General features: G+C 38.5%; 1 protein-coding gene across 1 annotated transcript in view; it reads left to right on the forward strand.

Annotated features, from left to right (window-relative positions):
- The window catches only part of LOC143925618 (uncharacterized), a 198252-nt gene extending 181492 nt beyond the window's left edge, over positions 1-16760 (forward strand). Inside the window, exons 43-49 of the mRNA XM_077450089.1 lie at positions 4110-4361; positions 5898-6026; positions 10645-10838; positions 12137-12279; positions 13962-14204; positions 15834-15996; positions 16090-16760. Coding sequence (XP_077306215.1) covers positions 4110-4361; positions 5898-6026; positions 10645-10838; positions 12137-12279; positions 13962-14204; positions 15834-15996; positions 16090-16194 — 1229 coding nt within the window. The 3' untranslated portion in view covers positions 16195-16760. The remainder of the gene's footprint in view (positions 1-4109; positions 4362-5897; positions 6027-10644; positions 10839-12136; positions 12280-13961; positions 14205-15833; positions 15997-16089) is intronic.
- Positions 16761-20601: the final 3841 nt, after the last annotated feature.

Raw genomic sequence — 20601 nt, forward strand, 5'->3', positions numbered from 1 at the left:
AGGTAAGTAATACAAAACATCTGAATAGGACCCAGAAAAGACCCATTTTTTTTTTTTTTAACATCTATGAATGTCAAGCTAGAGCTTCAGTTCTGTACTGGGGAAACATTGTGGGAAGGGAAGTAAAGGTTGTTAATTACTGGAGTGGACGTATGGGGGATTATGTTTGGCTCCGGTCTTCTATCCAATTTATTATTATTATTTTTTCAAATCTCTATATACCCTTGAATAAGTGCTGCCGGTAACAATGCCTCCCTGCAAGGCACTGTGACAGCATTAGCTTGCAGGTTAGTTTCAAAACATTATACATTTTTTTCTAACACCCTAGAGAATAAAATGGCGGTCGTTACAATAATTTTTGTCACACCGTATTTGTGCAGTGGTCTTAAAATGCGCACTTTTTTGGGGAAAAAATACACTTTTTTAATAAAAAATATAAGTTAGCTCAATTTCTTTTTAAATTGCGAAAGATAATGTTACGCCGAGTAAATTGATACCCGAAATGTCACGCTTCAAAACTGCGCCCGCTCGTGGAATGGCAACAAACTTTTACCCTTAAAAATCTCCATAGACGATGTTTTAAAAAAATTCTACAGGTTGTATGTTTTAAGTTACAGAGGAGGTCTAGGGCTAAAATTATTGCTCTCGCTCTACTGATCGCGGCGATACCTCACATGTGTGGTTTGAACACCGTTTTCATATGCGGGCGCTACTCACGTATGCATTCGCTTCTACACGTGAGCTCGGCGGGACGGGGCGTGTTTAAAACTTTTTTTTTTTTCTTATTTATTTTACCTTTTCTTTTTTCTTTTTACACTGTTCTTTCATAAAAAAAAAGTGTCACTTGTATTCCTACTACAAGGAATGTAAACATCCCTTGTATTAGAAAAAAAGCATGACAGGACTCCTTAAATATGAGATCTGGGGGTCAAAAAGTCCTCACATCTTTACAATAAAATGCAATAAAAAAAAAAAATTGTCATTTAAAAAAAAAAATAAAAAAAAATAAAATGGCCTTTTAAAGCGGAGGTCCACCCTAAAGTGGACCTCCGCTCATCGGAACTCTCCCCCCCTCCGGCGCCACAATTGGCACCTTTCAAGGGGGAGGGGGGTGCAGATACCTGTACAGTACAGGTATTCTGCACCCACTTCCGGGATAGCTCTCTGCGGAAAGGGGCGTAGATTACGCCCCTTTCCGCAAGTGCCCGCCCCTTTCCACAAGTGCCCCGCTGCCTGCTGGGAAACACACAGATCCCAGAGGCAGCGGGGACCGTCCTTATTGCACAGCGCGACTCGTGCATGCGCAGTAGGGAACCGGGAAATGAAGCCGAAAGGCTCCATTTCCTGATTCCCATACCCAAGATGGCGGCGGCAGCACTCGAGACGATCTAGAGATCGGCTTCGGGTGCCGACATCGCGGGCGCGCTGGACAGGTAAGTGTCACTATTTTAAAAGTCAGCAGCTGCAGTATTTGTAGCTGCTGGCTTTAAAAAAAAAAAAAAAAACGCGGAGTCCCGGTGGACTCCCGCTTTAAGAGCTACCTGTAAGGGTGAAAGTGACGTTTTGACATCACTTCCGCCCAGCAATTGTATGGAGATAGGTGGGGGCCGTCTTCCCCTCACTTGTCTCCATATTTAGCAAGGGGAAGCATCCGATCGCCTTCCACCGCTGCCGACGACCCTGATAAGCGGCGGAGGCCGCCGGAATGCGGCGGGAGGGGGGTAAAACTGATCTTTGCAGCGAATCTGCCAGAGAAACAACTATTATGGGCAACCGGACCGCCGGCTGAAAAAGAGAACACAACAATATTCCTCTTCAAACTTGGGACGTATATCGGCGTGCGGCGGTCCGGAGGTGGTTAATCAGGAGAAGAAAAATGAGCTTCGGGGCAGACAGAAGTTAGCCAATATAGTCTTGTAGTCTTTTTATTTTCATTTTGGATAAAGTAAGGAAGGGTTTTAACCCCTGTCAGTTTTCTTTTAACCCCTGTCCCATTTGGGAGGTGTCCCTTTACTTCCTGTCCCGTAGCCAAAACAGGAAGTGTGAGTGGAATCCCTGTGTGACACCACGTCACCAGAAGTAGTGTCCCCATTGGAAGATTTACCCTCAATTAGTGTCCTAATGTAAACCCAAACTTTGGGATTTTCTTTAAATGGGACAAGTAGAGAGGGGGAATCTCCCCAACAGGGACAGACAGCAATAAAAGCCTATGACAGTGATGGTGAGCCTTGGTACCCCAGATGTTTTGGAACTACAATCCAAACTAATAAATTAATTTATTAGTTTGTACTAAAATAAAAGACCCAACACATTTCAGAGGTTGGAGAAACTCCCCCTTCATTATCATTATTATTATTATTATACAGGATTTATATAGCCCCAACAGTTTACGCAGCACTTTACAATATAAAAAGGAGACAATACAGTTATAATACAATAAAATACAAGAGGATTAAGAGGGCCCTGCTCAGAAGAGCTTACAATCTAATAGGGTGGGGCAGGTGGTACAAAAGTTTGTAACTGTGGGGAATGAGCTGATGGAAGTGGTAGAATATTAGTTGGAGACGCAATAGGCTTTCCCAAAGAGATGAGTTTTCAGGGATCGCCTGAAGATAGCAAGAGTAGGGGATAGCCGGACCGGTGGAGGTAGTGAGTTCTAGAGGATGGGAGAGACTCTGGAGAAATCCTGGAGACAAGCATGGGAGTAGGAGATAAGAGAGCTTGAGAGGAGGAGGTCTTGAGAAGAGCGGAGAGGACGATTTGGGTGATATTTGGAGACAAGATTGGTGATGTAGCTTGGGACAGAGTTTATAAATGGCTTTGTATGTTGTGGTTAGTATTTTGAATTTAATTCGCTGGGTGATTGGGAGCCAGTGTAGGGATTGGAGGAGAGGGTTGACAGACACTGAGCGGTTGGTAAGGTGGATAAGTCTGGCGGCAGCATTCATGATAGACTGAAGAGGGGATAGTCTATGGAGAGGCAGGCCAATGAGAAGGGAGTCAAGACTTCATCAGGGCTTCAGATAAAATAAGAACCTTGAATGACTTTAAATAGAGCTTTTCGTGTGTGAATCTGTTCAAGCTCATTTCTGGATCAGGAGCGTTACTGGTCAGCGGTATCTGTGTGAGCATTCAAAACATATTGGCTGTTTTTCAGTACAAACTAATGAATTCATTTGGACACTTTTTTCCTTTGGTCTGGTGCTCCTTCCATTTGTGCATTTCTTTTTTTTTTAGGTAAACCTGCTACGGCACCCACTGGAGGGGTAGCTTTGTCTGTTGTGAGCAGCCCAACCTGAGCCAGTGAGCTCTTTGAATGTTTTTTATTTCCTCCCTCACTACTTTGTATGAACTCACATCAAAGCCTTAGTGCCTCTTGAAAGCTTTTTACTTTTTGGAAGACAGGATGGAGGTTGTAACCTTGCACCCACTCTATCCAAATAAATAAATACAGTGGAACCTTGGTTAACGAGAAACGTGGTTAAGGAGGGTTTTGAAAGACGAGCAACTTTTTTTCTTTAAATCCTGACTCAGTTTGCGAGTGTTGTATCCCAAAATGAGCAGAATTCAAGCTAATGTGGTGTACAGTACCGCATTTGACCCAATGTGCAGGGGCCCCTGGTGACACTCGGGACGGTTCGGAGCCGTTCAGAAATACTCTGAAACACTTGGAAATAATCTGCTCCTGAGTGTTTCCGAGCCTTTCTGAGGGTTTCCCAGTTCAGCCGAGCTGTCCCTGAGTATTTCTAAGGGTCTCCGGTGCCCTACCACCTCTGGCCACATGCGGTATTGCATTCAATAGAAGTCAATGCAGAACAAATTAAATTTGTTCCCGTTTGACTTCTATGGGGAAACTCGCTTTGATCTGCGAGTGCTTTGGATTACAAGCATTCTCCTGGAACGGAGTATGCTCGTAATCTAAGGTTCCACTGTATGTAAATAATATACAGTATATGGGAGCAGGATTTTGAAACATAAGAACATTAAAAAAAAAAACTGAATTATTTAAAAAATATATCAATTGTAATAAGTATTAGAATTTGTTTAGTTTCGCTCATACATCACAAACACTGAAAAAGTTCAAAACTCTAACTATATTTATAATGTAGTTTCAGGGAATGAGACAATCACCACAGCAGAACCTTCTACAACAGATGTTGGGACTATATCTCCTACGGATACGACTTCTCCCACTCCATATTCCACTACGGATATCCAAACTGACTCGGCACCCACAGCATCTGATATCACTACAGCTCTTACCGTGGAAACGACTTCTACTAATACTTTTACTGTATCAGACCTTACTACAGGGTTGTCGTCAACGGCAGAAGTTACGGATAGCCAATGTATAGTGAGAGGTAAGTAAGGTCACCAACCCAAATGTATTTTTTCTTAGAACTGGCCAAAAAGATTAGATAATTCAACTTATTTCCACCAATGTGCCCACCATCATAGTATTATTTTTTGGTGCTTTATTAATGATATTATAACATACAGGGCCATGTTTAAAAAGCAGTGCATGTTATATCCACCAAACTTTAACCAATGATGAAGCATCCACTGTATTTGAAAACTCACTGACTAGGGAAATTCCCCTGCAGTATAATGCAATACAATGCCCACCATGCAATACTGCAATACAATGCCCACCCTGCCATAGAGGGCTGAAAAGGCCTTTTCTCCTTAAGGTTGGGTTCACTCTGATGCGGTGTACCACATCGCATGTAATTTGTACAGGAATCACACCGGATTATTAGTATTCTGACCCATGTGATCAGATTCCATCCGATTCCATAGTTCGCACTGAATTCTGCAAAACCGATTTGGGGGGGTGTCATTAACTTTACATTGACACCCGCAGCTGTTCGCAAAGTGTGTGACGTGCCTGTGATTCTGATACGATGCGGAAACCAGATGAGGAATCGTTGTGGTTCCCACATCTTGTCAGTTGGAACTCAGCCTCAATGTGTCCATTAGACATGTGCAATTAGTTTTTTTTTTTTTAATTCGTTTTTTTTAACTAATTTCAACAAAATCATTAATTTGGAAACAACCCATTTATTACATTTTTCAAAATATTCATAAATTCTAAAATTCTCAAATTCGTAAACTCGAAAATGCGAAGATCTGAAATTTGAAAATCTGAAATTTGAAAATCTGAAAACCTGAAAATGTGAAACTCTGAAATAATAACGAATGCCGCATCTAAAAAAATGGAACGTAATGAATTAGTAATAATAAATAACAACAATAATAATATTAAAAATATTTTATTATTTATTATAAATTTGTTCTGTTCCATTTGTTTAGATCTAGCATTAATTATTTCTGATAATTTGTAATTCCAGATGAATTTGTATTTGTTACATTCACAAACAGCCAAATATGAAAGGAAATTCCAATACCTATAATTTAATAGTTAGTTATTATTAGTTATTATTTAGATTTGTGAGATTTTGTTCTTTTTCAAATTTTTGGATTTTCTCATTTCCGAATTTGTGAATTTACAAGTTTACAAATTTAGCAATTTACGAATTACGATCATAACAAATGACCCAAAAAGCAACATTTCCGAATTTACAAAATTATGAATTTTTGCATTTTCGAATTTCCGAATTTACAAATATTAGAATTTACAAATTTAGTAATTTACAAATTACGATCATAACAAATGACCCAAAAAACAAAACAAAAAAACAATGAAGCGAAAATAAAGAATTTTACGGCAATGCACATGTGTCAATGCATATACAGATGAGTTTTATGTCTACAAATGTAATCAGTTATAGGAAGTTTATATTGGTTTCTGTGCAAGTAGTTACTATAAGAATATTGATATTTTATCATTTAAGAAAACAGGATATTTTATAATTTGTAATTTTGTTTCTACATAGAATCCGATTTCAGTTCTGTGGTCACTCAATGTTTTCCTGATGAAGAGTGCATGACTGTTGACGGAGTAACAGGATGTTATTGCAATCCATCATTAAAGAACACTTCTACTGAATATGCCAGGCCTGAAGGTAACGAGATAAGTTCACAAAGTATATTCACTTCCAAATTATTCCAAAATTTGGTGGGAAATTTCAAAATGCAATAGCTAGTATCAGTCTTGTTCAACAGCCACTTGGGTGCTACTAGTCCAAGCGGCATCCTTAAAGTGATTGTAAACGATCACCTTGTAAAGCAACCCATTCAGTTTAAGACAGAAATATAAGGCAGACATGGCTGTGTAGTGGGGGATGTGTCAGAACAAGTCTGATCATTAGAGGAGAGCAGGCTGAGTTCCCAGCATGCAATAGCTAGAAAAATGACTATGATGTGCTATCCTGCTTAGTGTGGTCAGTTTTTAATAGGAAAGCAGAGGGACTGACAGGAACACCAGGGATTTCACATAAAGGAAGCAATACAAAAAAACAAACAAAAAAAACAGGATATTTTCTCATACAAATACATGGTACTACATGTACATATACAGGAATATGAAGTGTTGGGGTAACAAACGCTTTAAGCTAAGGAATCCACTTGAATGGGTAGCATAAGGCATCCAACATTTTATACTGTAAATCCAGTTAAATGTGACTAACTACTGCTAAACTATATGGAAAAAAGTTTAGGAATGCCTGACAATCATATTCCCCTCCAAATCATTGAGTTCAGGAGTTTGCAGTGAAGGGGACCATTAACCCTTTCACTGCTACTGACATGACTATTTCTGAGTGCAGAAGTATCAGAAACCATGAAATCAGGCCAAGACAGAAGTGCAGTTAAATCACACTTGTTAAAAAATAAAAGTAAAAAGAACAAACGTAGTCAAAACAGCCAAAGTTCAGTAACCGTAACGGATAGTCAGCCAAGCCAGGGAAGTCAGGGATCAATGTAGTGGAACAGCAAGCAGGATCTGGAGCCAGAAGGGATGTCAGCAAAGCAAGTCTTTAAACAGGAACTTGGAGATAGTCTCTGTGATGTTGACCAAGGTGTAGGCAGAGATCCTCTGGGCTGAACGGCTTAAGTAGGCAGGACTGACGAGCAGGGTATCATCAACAGCTGAGTAACTGTGGAGAGATAGGAGCTGACAATTAGCTGACATTTGAGCAGCCAGCTCTGAGAAGGAAGGGCTGAGCCAGGGCCTGACAAGAAGAGACATTAGGGGTCTAATAAAACCCCAATGTCTCCTTAAAGAGAACTCATCACCAGCAGCATGTTATTGTATCGGGGGTATCAGCCCCCTTGTAGTAGCAATAAAATAAGTTAATAAAAATAATGTTAAAAAAAAAAAAATTATAATGAAATAATTTATAAAGCACCCTAAAGAAAGTAACATCAATTGAAAATGATAATCAATATTAGGAATCTCCAAACTCGTCAGAGTGAAAGCCATCAATATAAGACCACCATGTGTGGTTAACTCCAAGTTGATGAGTTATAAATGCTTTTAAATTGTCACCTATGGATAATTTGAGGTATTGATTTTTTATTTTTTTTGTAGCAGCTTGTAGGATTGTTTTATTTGGTATCTTTTTATTCAGTCTCATCTTCTATAGTCTACCAAAAATGATATTGTGTTTATAAGAAATTTGAGCGTATTTTTTACGAAAAATATAGATTTTATAACCAGTAACGCAATTATTGTGTGACATAAAAATTGTAACTGCCACCAATTTATTCTACAGAGTCTTTACTTTCAGAAAAAAAAACATACTTTTTTGAGAGTTTAAAATACATTGTAAAAAAATATATATATATATGGATCTAACAGTAAAAGTCAATGCTATAAAATACAAAAGCATTTAAGATGATTTTGCTCTTTCAAAACTGTTTGGGTAACTGTTTGGGGAAGACCCTTTTCTGTTCCAGTATAACTATGCCACTGTGTACAAAAACAACTTCATAAAGACATGGTGTGACCAGTTTGGGGGAGAAGGGATCTCACCGCTCCAGGAGCACACATGCAGGCTGTAAACTGTCTCTTCGGCTGGGAAGCAACAGGTGCTGGCTATTACCACTAGCAACAGATGAAAAACAAGCTCTGGACTGCCACACTCTTCAGAAGACCACTTTCTTTTATTGGAAAATCACTTTACAGCTCAACAAACACAGCGAACAAGGAAAAATTGCTGATGTTTCGCACTAGCTGTAGTGCTTATTCATTTTTTCTTGTTCGCTGTGTTTGTTGAGCTGTGATGTGACTTTCCAATAAAAGAAAGTGGTCTTCTGAAGAGTGCGGCAGTCCAGAGCTTGTTTTCCGTCTGTGACCAGTTTGGGGTTGAGGTACTTGAATGTCCTACAGAGAGCCGTGACCTCAACCCCACTGAACACCTTTGGGATGAATTGAAATGCCGATTGTAAGTCAGGTCTTCTAATCCAACATCAGCACTTGACCTCACAAACTGCCCAAATTCTCACAGATACTTCAAAATCTTGCAGAAAGGCTTCCCAAAACAAGTGTCCAACATGCTTATGTAGGGGTGTTGGTAAGGTTTTCACCTTTTGCCCATGTAGTGTATATCATAACTTAGGTAAATGAAAACCTTTGCAAACATAATCATAAATAGATCTTTGGATTCTTTATACTATATAAAGAAATGTATTTATCTTCCCTGCTGGAGAACCTAGAAATCCAGCAATCGATTATCAGCAAACTAGGGATAGCTACTCATAGGCCTTTATATATTGGAGATTTGTGGGATTTTTTAGGTGCATATTAAATCTATAGGAACAATGTATTAATTTTTTTTAAATTTTATTAATAAATAAAAAAATGCAGTTGCATTAGAAAAGACTCATAAAGTACAGTCTTTAAAGGTACAGCCCAATGGTGCGGTGCCCAACATTTTTCGCCCTAAAATGGGCCTTCTTCAGGGGAGGCTGTCCAAATGAATATCAGAGCCTTACCAAGATATATTGCAATTGATAATGGTTCAGGGGGTCAAGCAGACACCATAAGACCAGAAACCAGACTGCAGGCAATCATAGGAGGCTTGAATAGACCAGCAAGAATGAACAATATTCGGGTTCACAGACAATGGAACAACATGGAGATGAAACATTACATAGAGGTCTGATACGACTAGGGCCATGCTACCATTTCTATTAAGTTTGCATCTTTTCCCTGTGCTTTTATGGGCTTCCTACGGGTACTCAAGTTTCCTCTCACATTCCTTAGGCATGCTGGTAGGCTAAATAGCTCTTGTGTTAATGGCCTTAGTATGTGCATGTAAGCATGTGAGATAGGGACCATAGAGCTTATTGAGAGCAGGTACTGATGTGAATGCACAATATATGTAAAACACTTAAAGTGGTTGTAAACCCTCCCCCACAACTTTGCCCCATGTAAATCAGCATAAAAAACCCCAAATGAACACTGCTTGTAGATATCTGCTTACTTGCTTAGTATTGTTGTAATCCTTGTTGTTCTGTAGAATGAAGTCACTGAGCATGGACAGATCTCCCTTGATTTAAGGCACACTCTTGTGTGCTTATCTATCTGTTATCAGGACTTCCTACGGCACAACACTGAACTCTGCTAATCACTCAGAGCCTTCTCCTACACACCATGTGGCCATGTGACCTCACATACAGTCTAAACTTGGCCATTACTGCAGTCTTATCAGCTGAAGCTGATAAGTCTGACAAAGGGAAACATTAGACATTGGCACAAGTAAATACTATGAAATAAACAAGTAAGCTATTAACAGGGAAGCAGGGTTGTCATAGAAACGTTAGATTGAGAAGGAGGCTTGGTTAACAGTACAGAAAGTGCTCAATGTAAGGGCGGCAATACACTCCACTGTGGACTCAGATAACAATACTTAATATGGTGCTGCCTAGCCCCTGGAAACAAGTTTTTTAAAGTTTCTTTAAACAGTAAGTAATATGCAATTTGGTCTGGATTACAGTGGCTATAGTCTGATAATTACTTATTATAATGGACTAAATGAACAGAAGCATCAGAGTGGGAGAGTTTACTTTCTCTTTAATAAATTGTCAGCTCCATAGAAATACTTGTCATAAATGAATAAATGAATACATATGTTTCTCATGTAATTTCCCCGCTGTGCATCCGAGAGTAGACAAAGGAGGCTTCTTAGTAAACATCCCACAACAAACTCAGGCTGTTTTAGTTTGTTTTGCCCTATGTTTTTCTTTTTTTATTGTTTTTGTGTTTAAAAAACAAAACAAAAAGGTTTTGGATATGCCTTACATATGATTTGATGCTTTATACCTGGTCCTATATGTTATTTACAATGCAAATGCTGATGGTTGACATCTATGCTTTCCAAATCTATAAGTACTTTATTGTCTTCCTTGTCAATAAAAAAAGTTTTGATTAAAAAACAAAAACATGGTTCTCACATATCCAGGTCATGGTACAATTAGTAGTAATCAAACTCGGCCAGACTTGTTTTGTAATATTGAAAATGTCTCACTGCACATGCCAACCACTCTCTTCAGTTCCAAAGAGAGTCAGAAATATAAACCAAAATTTACAGATACACAATAGATAACTCCGACACCTTCACCCATTCACCATAAAATGCGTTAGGGCAAATGTTGATTGTCCGGGAACATAAAAATAGGCAAGGAATATTGTCCCTATTTTGTGTATATATGTTCCTTTACTTTTTTTTTCCCCCCCAGATATTAACATTGAATGTGGAATGAGACAAATTACTATATCTTATAGTAAATGTGACATTGAGTTGTTGGGATTCAATACGTCATCATTGCAGCTAAAGGACAGGAGCTGCACTGGGGTCATTGAAATTAAAGATAAAATGTACATTACCATCACCACACTTCCTAGGAACGGGTACTGCGGAGCAGAGCTGACAGTAAGTAAAAAAGGAAAAAGTTCTAAAGTACAGTATTTTAGTAACTTTATGATATCAGGAGAAGGTTTTTGGGACTTTGGAGAAGACACTTCAGGAAAAAGACACAGGAACTCTAGCTGTTGGTTATGTAGCTCACAGTGGGACCTTTGAGGTCTTTAAAATAGAAAGTGAGGGAGAATTCTTTCAATCAGGACACATAGATAAAAGAAAGAAACTGTTTGGATTGGAATTGCTTTTTAAATTCACATTGATGTACTCCTGCTTGACTGAGGACAACTTCAACCACTAGTCTTGATGCAAGACTCAACTGAGAAGACTTAGGAGATCCTGTGAGTGCAGGCCATCAAGGATGCAACCCCGATGAATCATCACCATGGTGCCCTACACTTAATATTATGATGCAGAGCAGTGCTGATAGCATCATATCAACATTGTCTTCTTCATATTGGGTACCATCCACCAGTGGACAAAAAAATCATGCACAAAATACTTACTTGCTGACCTTCCCTTCAGAAAATGTTACTTCTTATTCATGTAGATGTGTTGCCTTCAATGCTTTTATAGTCACTGACCTGGCAAAAGAAAAGCATGAAGACATTTTGACATAACTGTATAATTTTCTGCATGCTCCTTCTGGTCTGTGATTCTGAGATATTGAACTCATTGGAAGAGGCTCAGAAAAGAATTCTAAAGCCTCATACACACGATCGGACTTTGTACAAACTTTCCCGTGGACTTTTTGTACAAAGGGCGTAGTCCACAAGTTTGTATTGCATACACACGATCTGACTTTTTAGGCAACAAACATGAATGTAGTGACGTTTCAACGTACTGATGACACTTCAAAAGAGGACGTTCAATGACTCCAGCGCCACCTTTAGTCAACTTCTGTATTGTTGTCTGATCTTTTGCATTGGTTCTGAGCATGCGTGTTTGTACCTTGTACAAAAGTCCGATGGTTTTGCGTACACACGATCGGACTTTGCTCCATCTGACTTTTGTTGCCAGAAAGTTTGTCCGTTCGCACAGCCAACAAAAGTCAGATGAAAACGGAAAAAGTTTGTCCGATGGAGCGTACACACGGTCGGATGTTGCTTCAAAACAGCTAATTTGCATGTTTTTTGTCAAAAAGTCAGATCGTGTGTACAGGGCCTTTAGTGTGATTCTCATGACAAGTTTACTTTAAATCGTACAAGTTAAAAAAAAGGTGGAAGACTATAAATTATGTTTAATAAAAAGTTTACTATTTCAATATGCCTGTCAAGGAAAATAATTATTTCTCCTATATTTTATTTCAGGCAAGTGGTGATTATTTAACATACATAAATGTGGCGTATTTATCAACCATGTTCTCTTCATTCACGTATTCCACAAATATCTCATGTATTTACCGAAGAAGCATGGAAAATCTTCTGTGGCTCTCTACAAGTGTACTTGTAAGGTAGCGTATGGCTAAGTCAATTTGCTAAGCTGATATCTATGGGGATGGCCTTTTTTTTTGTAAAAAGAGAGAGATATTTTGCTGCTCTTACAAAAACGCTCCCATAAATTGGTGATTAGTGGAGAAGTCCCTATTTACAATGGCCTTTAGAAAAGAAGGGCTTCTTGCATTGGCGCAGAGTAGAACTGCTACCATACAATGGCGATTGATGGGGAAGGGTTCATTTTACACTGGGGGTCAGAGTAGAAGTGCCTTCCTTACTTTGGTGTTCATTGTAGAAGTGTACAATGGTAGTTGGTGGAGAAGTGTACTCTTAGCCCTTGTACACACAGTCGTAGATTCCGACATAATGTGTCCGATCGGACCGTTTTGTCAGATATTCCGACTGTGTGTGGTCTCCATCGGACTGTTTCCGTCGGAGTATCCGACGGACCAAGTTTTCCAACTTGTTGGTAAAATTTTCTGACAAAATGCTCCGATCGGACATACTCCAATCATGTGTAGAGAATTCCGATCGGACAAAGTGCCACATATGCTCAGATCAAATTCCTACATCAAAGCTATTGGCTACTAGACTGAACGTAGTCCCGTCGTAACGAAATAACGTCATCACGTTCTGAACGATCGGATTTTCCGACAACTTCGTCCAACCGTGTGTATACAACAGTTTCGGACAAAATCCGTCGGACAAAATCTGGCGGATTTGGTTGTCGGAATGTCCGACCGTGTGTACAAGGGCTAAGAGCGCAAAGTGTAATGTCTCTCTGAGCACTGCAGTGTGTAATTTTACCATCTTTTGAACAGATGTAGAGAAGAGAAGACTGCAGATAAACAGGTACAACTTATCTGGGATGATTTGTTTCATCTGTGTGTATCACATGAGGCCAGTCACTTCATTGGGTATATGTAAGGATTAACAACCACTTTTACCATTTGCTGACTACCCGCCGTCAGTGTGGCAGAATCGGATTTGGTTGTGGGAATGTCCGACCGTGTGTACAAGGGCTTACATCAATGGTCAGTAGAGAAGGGTCCCCTTATACTAGGAGTAAGTGTAGGAGTGCCACCCCTTACATTGATGGGCAGTGTATAGTGGTGGCTAGTGGGTTATTGCCCCCTTACGTCAATAACGAATGGAGAAGTTCTGCTTTGCATTAGTAATCAATGGTGAAGGGCTACCTTACATTGATGCTTATTGAAAAAGTGTCCTTTTAATTTGGTAGCCAAGTGTAAAGTGACCCCATGTAATGGTGGTCAGTGGAGTGATGATGATGAGTGGTGAAGTACTCCCTTATATTAGAGGTCAGTGATGAAATGTCCCCCGGCATTGGTGACCATTGGTTAGGTGCCCACTTACATTGATGGTCAAAGATGGAGAAAGTCTTCCTTATGTTGGTGATCACTTGAAAAATGTCCCCTTACATTGTTGGCTATTAAGAGGCCTGGTAAATGTAGTATGTGGGAGAGTAGAACCCAATGCAATGAGGTTCTTGGAATGGCCTTGCTATAAACCACAAATATGTCTTTCTGGATAAATGAGTTAACTTAAAAAATAGCATCAACAACAACTCACATACCGTATATAGCATTCCCTAACCAACTTTCTGGACTATATTGTATGTCCCTGTTGTTATTGCCATTAAGATGTCTTAATTGTCTCCTACTGTAATAATGTTTTGCAGGGAAAGCAATATTTCCGTCGAAGGCTCTTCATCCTACACAGTCAGAATGGGGGTCTTCCGAGACTCTAATTACACAATTCTCTATGAGGACCCAGGAGCCTGGTTAGACACAAATGTGTCTTTGTACACCGGGATAAGTGTGGAAGATAATACCTCTTCCACAGCTGTGCTGCTAATAAAGAGCTGCCATGTGACTACTACATCCGATACGGATACTGCCATATACAACGTCATCAGGGACTAGTAAGTGTTTTTCCCTCTAGGACTCAAGATGTACATTTTGAAGTAACTCTTTACTTACTTTCTAGTTTCCACAAACTTCTAAACTTTATGTTTACTAAGCTTTTAAAAGGAATATATAAATATATACTGTATATATTGTCATATGTGGAAACCTAGGATCATCAGCTAGCCATATTGAGCAAACAGTCCTTTTGTTTTTAAAAACAGGCAAATAGAAAACAGCGTCTATTAACTTCTAGTACAAACATGAAGGGTTGGCTGATCGCCAGTCACACTAGTCCCTTAATGGGGTTTTGGTTGTTTTTTTAAGTTCCAGTCTGCCTCAGTGGTCCCACAGTCAGGGGAGTCAGGGGGACAGTACAGTTTAGCGACCATGTCTCAAGGTATCCCAAAAAAAAAGCCAAATGTAAAGGACAAGTATGTACTTTGAAGAGCACTGCAGGTAAGTGGGGAGAAAAACAAATATGGTCATGGGGGGGTGGAGGGGTAGGCCGCGTACACACGGGCGGATTGTCTGCCCAACTTAGTCCGCTGAACCGTGTTTCAGCGGACAATCCGCTCGTGTGTGGGCTTTAGCAGACTTTTTCAGCGGACAGTCTGACGGACTAAGTCTTTCGGAATTTCTCTAATTTTGTCCGTCCAAACTTGGTTTTGTCCGTCCAAACTTGGTTTTGTCCGTCCAAACTTGGTTTTGTCCGTCCAAACTTGGTTTCAGCGGACAGTCCGCTCGTGAGTAGGCTAGTTGGACGGACTAAGTATGGCGCATGCTCAGAAAGGATTTACACGGCCGAAGGTTGCATTGCAGTGTATTGGACGTCGTATTTCTAGTCCCGTCGTACGTGCTGTACACGTCATCGCGCAAGCTTTCAGCGGACTGTCTGTTCATCGTGTGTGGTCAAGTCCGTTCATTCAAAAGTAGGACGGACTGTCTGTCGGATTGTCTGACGGACTTAGTTGGACGGACAATCCTCTCGTGTGTACACGGCCTTAGGTACTGGTTGAAGGGAAGGGCGATGATCAGAGTCCAAGACCAAGCTTAACTAGCATGTGGTCTGCTAGGATGGGCCAGACCTGGCTGTGCCTGTCACAAGAATGCCTGAACGGATATACAAATTAGAATTATGCCGCGTACACACGACCGGACTTTTCAACATCAAAAGTCTGACGGAATGATTCCGGCAGACTATTCGATCGTGTGTGGGCTGCAGCGGACTTTTGATTTGCAAAAGTCTGACAGACTTTAGAAATGGATCATGTTTCAAATTTTTCCGCCAGAACTCCGCCGGACCCAGTTCCTACCGAGAAATCCGTTCGTGTGTATGCTAGTCCGACGGACAAAAACCGACGCGAGGGCAGCTATTGGCTACTGGCTATGAACTTCCTTATTCTAGTCCAGTCGTACGTCATCACGTTCAAATCCGTCGGACTTTGGTGTGATTGTGTGTGGCCAAGTCCGTTCATTCGGAAAGTCCGTCAGAACTCCGTCAGAACTCCGTCGAAAGTCTGTCGGACCTAGTCCCACGAAAAGTCCGGTCGTGTGTACGCGGCATAACAGGTTCTTTTTGCAGGAATTTGTATTTCAACTGAATATTTGGCTGTTATTTATCATTATTTGTTATCTCTCAACAGTTGCCCTGTTATGAATGACTCTACCCTATATGTGGAAGAGAACGGAGTCTCCTTACAAGGACGTTTCTCGATTATTATCACCGAGTTTGCTGGAAACTACAGCAGTCTTTATATAGATTGTCAGATTGGCTTGTGTAATACAACATTGAAAATGTGCAGCCCAGTAAGTTGCCTCTTGACTATGAGTACACACTAAAAAACATATTAAAACACTAGTTTGCCCACTTTAAAAGTCTGCCCTACCCTCTATTTACAGAATTGTTCCCAAACAAACCCTGGAATATTGGATAATGGGGTGGACATCACAAATCTAACAGTGGGCCCTCTGTTTTTAAAAGGTAAACTGTATCTCTTTTTTTAATAGGTTTGTATGTATTTTCTTACCAAGTACGAAACATAAATGCATTCAGAACAAAATATCTCAGTATTCATGTTTTTATTTTTTATATATATTTTTTGCGTTATATAATATACATTATAATGCATGCAAAATTCACAAAAAAAAAATACATATTCTGATTTTAGAAATGGCTGGTTAGATAGTACATGTTATTCTCTTTTGATTATTATTAAAAATGTGATAATGATGATGCTGATGATGATGAAAAAATGTTTTCAATGGTGATTAACGATGATAAAAGATGATAGAGTATGATAGAGGATGATGGAATATTGCTATATTTTTATATATCCTTGCCTTTCAGGTTTTGTTTCTAAATTTTCTGTATTTCTTTTCACTGTGCATTTTATAATCCAGTTTTGTCAGATTTTTTTTTGACACGATCGTAACAAAACAAATACAACTGACCACAGTGTATTGTACAATTTTCATACATCAACATACAAATGTATGAGATATTCCACTTTACATACCATGCAATACATTTCACTAAACACATATATTCTGTAAATAAAAAAAGTAATAATAAAAAAAAATATATATATATATATATATATATATATATATATATATATATATATATATATTGTACAATTTTCATACATCAACATACAAATGTATGAGATATTCCACTTTACATACCATGCAATACATTTCACTAAACACATACATTCTGTAAATAAAAAAATAATTATAAAAAATATATATATATATATATATATATATATATATATATATATATATATATATATATATATATATATATATATATATATATATATATATATATTGTACAATTTTCATACATCAACATACAAATTTATGAGATATTCCACTTTACATACCATGCAATACATTTCACTAAACACATACATTCTATATATACAAAAAAAATGTGTATATATATATATATATATATATATATATATATATATATATATATATATATATATATGTGTGTGTATATAGATCTATATAATTATATATATAAAACTTTCTAAAACACCTACATTGCATTAAAAAAAAAAAATCCCGTAAAATGTGAAAATACAGATACATAAAAAAAAAAAAAAAGGAGCTGTATATTTTTCCCATTCATAGAATAGGACAATCTGACACAGATGACATCATCTTTAACATTTTTATTGGAAGCTGAACATGGACACAAGTTGTATTTTAAAGATGACATAATGGTCCCTCCCGTAGAGGACAGTCTATGAGAGGATGTGCTGTGTTCATGTTCAACGTTCAATAAAGCTTTTTTTAGGATGATGTTGTTGCTGTGAAACCGTTCTTTTCTACTAATGTAACCCGGGCACGGTGGAACGTTTGCTGCCGCCACTTGCGTTTCACAAGATTGCACCGATGGGGACATGACAATCCATCAATACACACAGTACATGATTTTAATATTTTTTTCATTTACTAGTTGCGCTTGCGTATTATTAAACCTGAATTGGCAGCGAGAACCAAGTATCTAATAAAAACTAATAAAATCCAAATGTGCAGATGTTGCCTAACTGCTTATTTTTTTATTTTTTTTGTCTTGTTCCTGTTAAAATGTTTGCATAATGTGTTCATAAAATGTATAATGCAGGCAAAAATGTCAGTGTCTGTTTTACATGTTTTGTTATGTAATATTTAACAATTATTATCAGATGTGAATGTTGTGAAAAAAAGTTGGGTGCATGCTATTGTTGGTTGTGACTTTTTTTTTTTTTCCGTATGCCTTGCTTTTTCTCTCCAAGCACTAGGGTCACTGTACAAAGAATTCAATCATAAATAGTAATATTATCTGTATATTTAATCACAAAATTTAGACGTAAAAAAATAAAAAGAATAAAAAAAGAGAGATTCATCACTTACCATTCCTATGGACTCAGGTAAGTGTATAAAGTGTTTTGATTTTTACAGCAATGCCAATTTAACTACATAGTTAAGAAAATGTACATTCATTGAGATTGCAAATTGTCTTTAGATTTAGCCTTATTTACAACATTGGTAATGGTAAACGTATATATATATATATATATATATATATACTGTATATATATAAATTGTGAATCTTGTGTAGAAAATAGAAATTTAGGAACACATATATGCATTTATATTAATATATATATATATATATATATATATATATATATATATATATATATATATATATATATATATATATATATATATATATATATAATAATATCTAGTAAAGTTTAATAGCACTAGAAAAATGCTATTTAGATTTGGTATATATATTGTTTGGTGAGTTTTAATAAAGCATCCCATTGTCTTATAACACACACAGTATAAGTGTATGCACAGTATATAGTATATTGTTTGTGGCTTATTTTCCAACATTTGCTAAAAAAAAAGCCGATTGATTTGGAGTCAACGGGGGAAGGAGAAATTTATGTGAATTAAGTTGGTTCATGATTGTTTTTAAGCGTGAAATAAAGACTCTACATATTCGTCTCTCACTCTCTATATAATATATACACACAGACACACACACACACAGACACACACACAGACACACACACAGACACACACACACACACACAGATACACACACAGACACACACAGACACACACACAGACACACACAGACACACACACAGACACACACACAGACACACACACACACACACAGATACACACACAGACACACACAGACACACACACAGACACACACACAGACACACACACACACACACAGATACACACACAGACACACACACAGACACACACAGACACACACACACACACACACACACACACACACACACAAACACAGACACAGACACACACACACACACACACAGACACACACACACACACACACACAGACACACACACAGACACACACACGCACACACACACACACACACACACATTATATTACCAAAAGTAGTGGGACACCTGCCTTTACACACACATTTACATTAATGGCATCCCAGTCTTAGTCCGTAGGGTAGAATATTGAGTTGGCCCAACCCTTGCAGCTTAAACTCTTCTGGGAAGGCCGTCCACAAGGTTTAGGAGTGTGTCTATGGGAATGTTTGACCATTCTTCCAGTAGAGCATTTGTGAGGTCAGGCACTGATGTTGGACGAGAAGCCTTGGCTCACATTTTTTGCTCTAATTCACCCCAAAGGTGTTGTATTGGGGTAATGTCAGGACTCTGTGCAGGCCAGTCAAGTTCCTCCACCCCAAACTCGCTCATCCATGTCTTTATGGACCTTGCTTTGAGCACTGGTCCAAAGCATTTGGTGGAGGGGCGATTATGGTGTGGGGGTTATTTTTCAGGGGTTTGTTCTTGGCCACTTAGTTCCAGTAAAGGGAACTCTTAAGGCGTCAGCATAGCAAGACATTTTGGAAATTTTTGGACAATTTCATGCTCCTAACTTTATGGGAACAGTTTGGGGACGGCCCCTTCCTGTTCCAACGTAACTGCACACCAGTGCACAAAGCAAAGTCCATAAAGACATGGATGAGCGAGTTTGAGGTGGAGGTTCTGACCTCAACCCGATAGAACACCTTTGGGATGAATTAAAGTGGAGACTGCGAGCCAGGCCTTCCCTTCCAACATCAATGCCTGACCTCACAAATGTGCTTCTGGAAGAATGGTCAAACATTGCCATAGACACCCTCCTAAACCTTGTGGACGACCTTCCCAAAAGAGTTGAAGCTGTTATAGCTGCAAAGGGCGGAGCCAACTCAATATTGAACCCTATGGACTAAGACTGGGATGTCATTAAAGTCCATGTAGGCGTAAAGGCAGACGTCCTAATACTTCTGGTAATATAGTGTATATTGCATATTTTTTTTTAAGTAAAGTTTGGTAACACTGCTATTTTGTTTTTGGTGCTATATGTATTTTTTGGTGACTTTTTAATACACACATTTCCAGTGTGTGCACAGCACAGTAAGGCTATTGGTTTATTAATTACATAGATGTATTATTTTGTTTCATGGAAGCTTTGAAATCTCTGTTGAAGATTTTTTAACTTTTTTATCAGCAGTTTTTTCTATATTGTTGGTGCAGATTCGTTTTTCCTCAGCTGGCCCTACATTATACACCTTTCCTATTCTATTTCCTTTATATGTATCTTTAACTACGTAGTGTAAGGGCTTGACTGATTGCATACAAATAGAAAGTGTTTAGGTGTGATCTCCTAGTATATGATTTTGTTAAATGTCAAGTAACATTGTAAAAGAAAATGTCATAATGTATGACCGGCCTGAGTAATAGATTTGTAGATGTGTTGATATTGTTTTTCCACTGAAGCTTAAAGTTGGCTCAGATTGCTTTTCTCGGAAAACTAATCAATGTTTAAGTTTAACTGCAGCAAAACCAGCCCACGTCCTA

This window comes from Lithobates pipiens, unplaced genomic scaffold (genome assembly GCF_037356315.1).
Source record: "Lithobates pipiens isolate NorthernLeopardFrog02 unplaced genomic scaffold, aLitPip1_a1.2 Scaffold_22, whole genome shotgun sequence".
NCBI lineage: Eukaryota > Metazoa > Chordata > Amphibia > Anura > Ranidae > Lithobates > Lithobates pipiens.